Raw genomic sequence first — 9380 nt, forward strand, 5'->3', positions numbered from 1 at the left:
ATGGGGGGACCTTTAATTAGAGTGGCTCCCAAAGCTTTAGTTATACTGCCCCGCCACCATTTTCAGCATGAGGATGCTGAAACATGCGACGCTGGAGTCTGCTGGAGTACGGTAATTTCCACGCTCCAGCAGACTTGATTAAATCGGGTCTGCTCCGATGTGCTGTAATTACAGCACATTGGAGCAGCCTCGATTCACATGTATAGGCACCCTATGACCCCAGCTCTCCTATAGTTTTATGCTGTAGCCTGTTGGGAGTTTATTTAGCAGAAGAGGTGAGGTAGTAGGGGAAAATAAAGCAAGAACAGTAAGGTGAGAGAGCTTTTCTTTCCATACGTTCCACCCAAAGTAATGATGTTCTGAACACAGGATACTGGGTGTAATGCCTGTTCAGACAAACATTTGACACCAGCAGCAAATGCAAGATCAAAAAACCCTGCAATTACCATTATATTAGCAGGTGGTGGAAAACATGCAAAAAAGCCAAGACAGAAAAGAGAGGGTACAGAAAGGGAAAAGAGATGAGAGACTAGAAAGGAAGGAGCTGCTGCCAAGTCATAAAATTCCTCCAGACATCTCAAACTACATACTCATTCTGTGACTGAAATTTAATTCAAACAATTCAAATTACAAAAAGACATATAATTAAAGTACTTTATAGATTATAATTAGGGCAGATTGGCTCTCCTTCACATTCTAGTAAAACTGTTTAAGCATGCAAATACTGTTATGTACTAAAATGTCTCTAGGGTACTTAAATAATAATTTTATCAGTAAATATAGCTACAGAAACTGGACAAGCACTGTACTATTTGCTAGAATAAGAAGTGCTGGCAAATTTTCTACAAAAAAAAGTTACTGATTTAAAAAAACCTCTCTAAAATAAATATATATATATATATATATATATGTATGTATGTATGTATGTGTGTGTGTGTGTGTGTGTGTGTACGTACACACTATATATATTTTATACATGTTACATATGTATACACACACACACACACACACACACACACACACACACAGCAAAGCTCTGTTATCCAGCACCCACGGAGAATGGGAGGTGCCGGATAACCAAATATGCCGCTTACCTGAGAGGCACCTTTGCCTGGTTGGGCAAAGACTCCTCTCCCATTGCGTCTGGTGCGTCAGTGTGCCAGGGGACAGGCACCGCGCTGCCCCTCCCCTGACGTCAGTGTGCTGGGGGACAGGGAGGGGGGCCCCTATGCAGGCTGCTTTGCCAAGGGCCATGGCCCAAAGTGGGACTCAGAGGCACCAGAAGTTCCTCTTCTGGTTTCGCTTTTGCCACATCGACTGGCATGCCAGTTAATGCAGTGCCAGATAATGCAGCTTTTACTGTATGTATATATAAATTACATAAATACAATGTATATAAATTTTATAAAATTTATAAAATTACAATGGGAAGCTGGATCATAAAAAAAAATGAGGCAAATAATTGTTTTACCCTCTAGATAAATAATAATAGGAAAGCTCAGACTGAAAATGTAAATCTATATGGCTATAACAGAAATTATAAAAAATCATTCCATAACTATCCAAAAATAGCTACTCTATTTTTAAAAAATTGTCTAATGTAAATTAATGTTTCAAGACTTAAAGCCATACACTTTGTTTAAAAACAACATATGGACTTAATACAAATACATAATACAAATACACAAAAGCTAAAACTACAGAGAAAGCAGGAAGCAGCAGTTTAACTCCTGATTCATCTCTTTGTCCTGTAGTGCTAGATATTTATTTTTAAAAATGAAAAAAGCAGTTTTAAATTTGACAATAAAATTGTCCACGCAAAACAAATGGGCAACACCTTACTATAATTGCCTGCAAAATGAGTGGGGTGGAGCGGGGAAGCATTCTATTAACTTTTCCTAAATAATTTAACTACATTTATCTACAAAATATTTTAAAATTTTCTTCAGTCAATCACACTGATGATATGTGAGCATCACTGTGCTACACACACTGCTGTATCAGAGTGTAGTGCTGCTGGCCAAGACTGGAGTAACCCTTTAGTGGGCCCTAGGCAAACAAACTCATGGGCCCCTACTTAATACTGTATATTTATATTACTTTTTTTCACTCAATAATTATAATATGTAAAATAAGCACAACTGGGCCCCTTCTTCACTTAGGGCCCTAGGCATGTACCTAGTTTGCCTATGCATGAATCCGACCCTGCTGCTGGCACCTCTTTTGTCTTATCTTCTCTGCCTTAGAAGTCCCACGGATCATTCTTATGAAGCCATTCTCTTCTATCAGCTTAAGCACATAAGACATCCAAAAGAGCAGTACCCCCATCAGGTCTCCAGTACCCATAGAAGAATGTATGTGACTGGGTATTTCTAGGAAATAATGCAGCCCGATCCACCAATTAAGATTGATAGCTACTAGACTTTAAATGAGGAGTGGGCAAAATATAGCCCACGGGCTGGATCCGGCCCACCAGGTCATTCTACCCAGCCCAAGGGATCCCTAAAAAGATTTAGAAAATTAATATTTATCTGCCCCTGCCTAGCAGGGACTTCTGGCCTGGGACCACGGGGCTGTTTGTGACTCCCTGTGTGGGACCAGGAAATTCACGTAAGAAGTAGGGGGTGGGGGCAGGGGAGAACTGTGGGGATCACCCCAGTCTGCAGGGTCTGGCCATGCAGCCAGGAGCCATGTGGTGTAGAGTAGTCAGCTGGCGGGTAGGCAAGAAAGCGGGGGTCAGGACAGGGGAGTGGAAGCAAGCAGGTGTGTGGGAGTGCACGGCCTGTGCCAGCACTTGCAGGGCCCAGATCAGGGTGGCAGGAAAGCAGAGCGCAGGCTGGCAGGAGTCTGTGGAGCTGGGCTGGACTGCGCCAGCAGGGAGAGGGGTAAGCTGGCCCAGCTCCATAGAGCCCCTGCAGTCCAGGACCCCATGCTCCTGCCGCCCTGCTCTAGGCCCCGCCAACGCTGGCCCCAGGACACCAGCATGGGCCCCGCACTCCCGCCCGGCTGCTGCTGGCTCCTGAGTGCCTGCTAACTCCCAGTGCCCCACCCCAGCCCCGTGGTACAGGCAGCCTAGCACAGTGCGGGATCCGGGTGGCAAACACTGCCAGCTGGGGGGGGCGCAGTTTCTGCCCAGCTGCTACTGCCGCTCAACCCCAACGGGTGAGCCAGGAGCCGGTGCGGGGCCCAGGCTGAGCAGCAGCAGGGAACAAACTGCTGCTCAGCGCGAGTGAAAAGCGACCGCTCCCCCTCCCATGCACAGACTCCTCCCACTTCACAGACCCCTGTGAGCCTGTGCCCTGTACTCCTACCACCCCACTCTGGGCCCTGCCAGCACTAGCTCCAGGGACATTGGTGCAGGCCCCACACTCCTGCTCACTTCCACTCCCTTCTCCCCCACCCCCCAACCCCACTACTTTCCCCACTTTCCTGCCTGTCTGCCGGGCAGGAAATGCATTTTTTAACATATCAATACTTGTGTGCAAGAACAAGAGTCAACAAAAGAAAGTCTACAGCACTAGATGTAAAATTTCAACTCCTTTAAATTAGATCATACATCTTTAAGATGACATCTCATCAAGCACAGACCTGATCTGGAAAAACGTTAACTTTCTCCCATAGTGAGAAAACAGGGTGAAATCCTGGGTCTACTTACCAATGAAGCAAATACTGCCACTAACTTAAAAGGAGCCAGGATTTCAGCAAAGGTCTTCAAATTGATATACAGCCATTTGTAATAAAAGGCAGAGATCACATATGCCATTCTGTAGTCCTGAACATTTTAAAAGCTAAAGTGGAATCTTAAATATCAAATATTAAAAAAAAATGACTATAAAAGGTAAAGAATTTTAGATGAGGTACTTAAATCCTCCAGGATTTAGAATTTCTTATGAATATTTTGGAATACTTCCCTGAAAACCCTTTAACAAGGATTCCACTTTCAATTTATGCATTGGGGTTTGCTACATGAGCCTCTTCTATAAGCTGAGAAATACATTACATCTCCCACAACAGTATTTGTAGTATAGTATCTTTGAAGCATCATTAAAACAAAAGAATTTCAAAGCTATTCCATATCTCTCTAGATACCAGTTTGGAAAACTCTGACTGACACTCTTGTTTTGGCCTGGCTGAACTCAAGTGATGCTAGTGTGTTGGAATGATTTAAGTGGACAGAATGTTGATAAACCACGAAGCAGAAGGAACAACCTTATTTAGTAAGGCATACAAGGTACATGGACATCACTACTAACAACAAAAGCTCTGTGGTAAAGAAAAAAAAGAGCCTATTGCTACACTGGTAACAGCTTAAAATTCTGCATCTAGACACTGATTTTTGGAAAAAAAAACCACTTATAAAATGTATCATTTGCAAAATAGAGACCTAATGCACAGCGCCTTGACATTAAGGATACAGTTTTACAGTTGCCTCTACATACCTGAAATGTAAAACTGCTCTCACAAATTACATTGTTAAACATAGGTAGACATTTCAAGACAAGTAGTTATAGTATTCAAACTACCTTTAATAGCTGGAAGAACTGTGAGCCAAAAAAACCAAAATGTACCATGTAAGCATAAACTGCATCTTTTCCAAAGACCATGCAAAAGTACATTCACTTATCTTAGTTTTATCATGGTATGATATCCCCAGGTTTAACAAACACTGACATTACACAGAAATTACTTGATGAAATAATTATCAATAATAGGTATCAAGTATTACATAATTTATCAACCACATTTTACCTGGAGATTTTCTGTTTGATCTTGACTGCATCAAGTAAGACTGACGTGGTAGTAAAGGTGATGATGGCAAAGACATTGAGACTCCTTTAGTCAAGTTCATTCTATACATATCCTCAGGTACAGGCTGATTTCCAATAGGAAAATCTGCATTTTGACCAGATGCTACAATAACCGGTACAGCATTCTCTGGGCAGGAGTCACCTGCTGAAATAAAATATGTTTTGTCATTTATCAACCGCATCAAAATATAATGAGGCAATTTACAATGAAAAACAGCTATCCAAAACAGAAGCAAACATTAATTAGATGAGGTACAAAAACCTACCGGTCTATTTTTATTATGTTGAGAAAAAAGACAAAGCCCAAAAGATGCGTAATGCTCCACTAGTTAAGCATCCATTAAAAAAATACTTAGAATAAGCAAGCAAGCAGATTTTTTTTTTTTTTTGCTGCAAGGGGAAACCTAACTTTTTTTCTAAAAAGAACATCTTTTCTTCTGTGGCAAAATTATGTCCATATTAAAAACGCAAACATTTCTATAGGTAAAAACATATTTAAGGATTGCTGCAATGCTTGAAAGCCCTACTTATTTGTTAAATTGTGACTGAATCAGAACTGTGTTATGGAAATTTTGCTGGATGGTCAACCAAATGCTAAAACAGCTTTCTAAAAGAAGGTTAATAGAAAGTGACATTCAGGAGTTCAAATTTGACCTTTCAGCTTTTCTGCTTAAATCTGTGAAGTCTGAGGCAAGATTTTATAAATAAATGCTTTTCTTCTAAAGAAAATTGTAAAGTGTTGTACAGCAGCCCAAAGACACAATGTGTTGTGCATCTTTTAGATGCAAACCTATTAGAGGGCAAGCCTATTAAGATTTCAACTGATCAGAAGACAGGATTTCTGTGGGTCTCAAGAGCCTGATTGCTCATAATAATGAAGTAAGACAGAAGGAGGCAGCCAAAGTATATATGTCCATATTAGTTTGGCAGGATTCAGTCCCTTAAACATACTAATAATAGAGCTGAAAAATAGGTTTGCTATAGAAATGATCATTACAGAAATTATTATAAAATTACTGAAATTGTGAATAAAAGATTGATCAATTTAGGCATAAAACTATATTTATAAGTAAACAAGTCTGACAAAGAAAATAAAGTAAAATTATATACCATCTGACAAAAAGTAAGATTAAAGGGAAAGTCAAGAATAAAAGTTTAGCCCAAAGCTCATCTAAAACAGTATTTATTACCAGGAGGTCAGAAGTAAAAGATCCTAAAAAGTAAGAATGAGAAAACACATGCACAATTTCTTTTCTAATTATGAATTTATTTGCATCAAGTTCACTTCCTTATAATTCAGGTCAAATGTTAATTATATGCAGATACTCTAACATCATGTTGTTTGTTCTGTATCTAGCTCTCAAGACCTTCAACTTTTTTAAACAGTTGTTTCCCAGAGCTTTCCAGCAGAAGTAATCATACTTGCATTAAGATAATCTTTAAAGCTCCCTTCCTGTTTCATATTATACTGTAAGTAAACTTTGAAAAAAATAGGAAGGCTATTTGTAGCTATTGAACTTTTTAAGAGCGCACGTGAAAGCCAGGGAAGTTAACAGGCCAAAGTTTTAAATTCATATTAGTTCTATATTTCCGTAACAGAATGTCTCAAGCAATCTGATTCTTCTCTTATATTTTCTTGAAATCTTTTTTTCTAAAAATTATGTATAGGGATCTATATTTTATTTGTAGAAAGAATGAACTGGAAGAGGGGGTTGGACTAGATGTCCTCCTGAGGTCCCTTCCAACACTAATTTTCTATGATTTTAACTCCATTCTAGATTCCAGTTCCTCTTACTAAATCACCAATCCTAAACAAAAAATGCACCTTATACTCCCCAAAAGCAAGCTAAAGCATCACCTTCCAAAAGATGTGTGTAAGTGCAGCTCCTTACCCATCGTTTTCAGTCCAAACATAACCAGAAGTTCATAGTGGGCACTTACTTAAAAGAACTGAAATTGAATTAGGTGTTAGCAGAATATCATTCCCCTCCCCGCCCCTTATTTTTTGGACAAAGGCAAAAAGCAAATAAGCAACATGTTAATACAGCTAACAGGAATTAGAAAATATTGACATTGTTGCTAAGTTTTTTGCTAGACATGTTACCAAGGTTGCAATTTGGAAACTGCAAGCATTCCAGCTGAAATGCTTGTGATAGGATTCAAAGAGACAACATTTACAGAAAGAAGAAGAAAGCACTTTCTTCTTGCAAGAAATAAGAAACAAAGAAAAGGTTAGAAGCCAAATTTATTGGCTGTCAAATAAGTAAAAAGTGTTTTTATTCACTGCATTTATCTAAAAAAAAGTAACTGTTTTACTTTACCTTTGATATCTTCTATATTTTAATTAGCATACTTAATATGAATTGTTATTAAATTAGTATGCTGGGGCTCATGGAACTCTGCTATCTTCAATGGAATCAGATCATAAATAGGATTTGGACACAACAGTAACTTTGGAAGAATGTTTAAAGCTTGTACATAGACCATACCATTTCAGCAATATTTATTAGCACTGATTACATCTCCAGTAAGTAAGCAATTATATCTGTCGGGATATAAGCAAAGACTAGAATTCAAGTAGTAAAAATCTAACAGCAACATGAAGTTAATACAGAACACCTTCCTTCCCACCTTAATTTTTCTCATGTAATAGCCTTCGCTTATTTTCATTCATAGATACACTTGTGTTAAGACACGAAGTAATTTTTTGCCATAACAAAATAGTAAATTTCAGAAAACATTCAAGGGACACATACCCACACAAATATTTCTCTTTCTTCAGTCTCCAACATCACTGCCACAATTAAAATTATTTGCCAGTCAGGCATATCTAGATAGATATGCATAGATATACATCTCCACAGATAATATAGATCATATTTATGCAAATCCAAGATAAGTGACCCCCATCTGGGAAAAAGCACCTCATATAAGATTTGAGTACTGATCTAGGACAGGCAGTGGTTCAGCTCCAAGCCACTGCCTCCCCCAGGCCAGAATGCCCCATTTGGCAGGAGATGGTAAACATGGGCAGGGGGAGTGAGGAGAGACTCCGGGGTAGGTCTGCCCCCCTTGCCTGTTCCTACCCGCCCCCTCTGCTGCCACTTCTCACTGACCAGCCCCAGCCTGGCCTCTACCCAGCTACATTGCTGCTGACTGCATGGAAGAACAGAGCTGCAGCAGAAGGTAAGGGGGGGCAGGCACAGACACGGGGGGAAAGGGGCTGGGGACAGGCAGCAAGGGAAAAGCACAGGCACAAAGAGGCATGCAGAAGAGGGTCACATGGCAGGGAGCAGGCAGCAAGACAAGCCAAGCACAGATATAGGAGGGATAAGAGCCAAGGAAGCAAGGGGTAGGGTCTGGCCGCTCACCCCATGCCACTGCTTTCTCTGCCACAGCAGTGGTGGTGGGATGAATTTAAGATGACCTTCCACTAATTAGTTTCTTTACATGGAAAATTGTAACAAAATTTATAATTTTCCATGTATAGAATCTAATTATTGGAGGACTTAAATCTGAAGTTTTCTTGGATTTGAGTAAATATGGTATATGTGCCCTGTCTTCTCTGCTTGTGTGCGCTGTTTCAAGTGCATTGCAGTCTGACTAATGGGAATGGTTAGTTTCAATCACATGTCAATCAATCATTATGTCAAACCCACTGGGCCAATATTTAAACGTTGTATGAATGTATTGATTTCTAATCAACATAATGTAGCTGTTTGATTGTCCTCAGACAAATAATAACCCCTTAACAATCTACATATCATTTGAGAACAAACTGCTACTGCCACATTCAAAATTGCTCTGTGACCTATGCCACTTGACTTTATACTTAAATTTATATGCGTGTTGAAAAGGTTGGGCATTTGGAGAAAAAAATAAAAGGGCACTGGGCAGATAGTTTGGGAATATGCCTTGCTGCTCCAGGTGAAGTTTGAAAGGAAGAACTTTATTCTGATTAGTTCTCTTTTAAAGACTACATAACAAACTACTTCTAATACAGTACAGACAAGTAAGCCAAGTTAGTATATTAGTATCAGAATAATTAAGAACATCATTTACATACAGAAGGATAAATTAAAGATTTGGCTGTTTGAAAATACAGGCAGTATTTTCATAAACATTGTATATTTTATCATAGTTATGTTTGCCATAAACTAAACAGGCAAAACTGTCAAATCTACATGCAATGTTTATTCCATAAAATATTATGAAGCTGCAAATTTAGTTTGTTAATGCAAAACTCTTATAGCCATGAGGTTTTGATGTACAGACAGATGACAAGAGGGACCCAGAATTAGTGCTCATTTGGGGTTTGCAAGATAATACTTGTTCACTTTCTAAAGACTCCTCTCACGTCACAGAGATCACTGTCAAACAGCAGTTCCTTGATGTACTCAAATCCCAGGCTATGCTCAGCAACCCTGAACTAGTATATACAGGCGATCCTTGCCATTCGCGGGGGATACGTTCTCGTATCCCTCGTGAACGGCGAAATCCATGAATAAGGCACTGCGTCCATGAACGCTGTCTGCGTTCACGAACACAGTGCCCCTGGCAGCTGGGGGGGGG

At 39.8% G+C, this 9380-nt stretch overlaps 1 protein-coding gene across 14 annotated transcripts in view; it reads right to left on the minus strand.

The window, feature by feature from the left end:
• Positions 1–9380, minus strand: part of TANC1 (tetratricopeptide repeat, ankyrin repeat and coiled-coil containing 1) — a 217588-nt gene that overhangs the window by 116834 nt on the left and 91374 nt on the right. For 12 of the 14 annotated variants that reach the window (XM_025199957.1, XM_025199954.1, XM_025199958.1 and 9 more), the window contains one exon: positions 4750–4953. In XM_025199957.1, coding sequence (XP_025055742.1) covers positions 4750–4953 — 204 coding nt within the window. The remainder of the gene's footprint in view (positions 1–4749; positions 4954–9380) is intronic. The other 2 variants (XM_025199959.1, XM_025199953.1) reach the window with 1 other exon arrangement.

Source organism: Alligator sinensis, unplaced genomic scaffold (genome assembly GCF_000455745.1).
Source record: "Alligator sinensis unplaced genomic scaffold, ASM45574v1 scaffold389_1, whole genome shotgun sequence".
NCBI lineage: Eukaryota > Metazoa > Chordata > Crocodylia > Alligatoridae > Alligator > Alligator sinensis.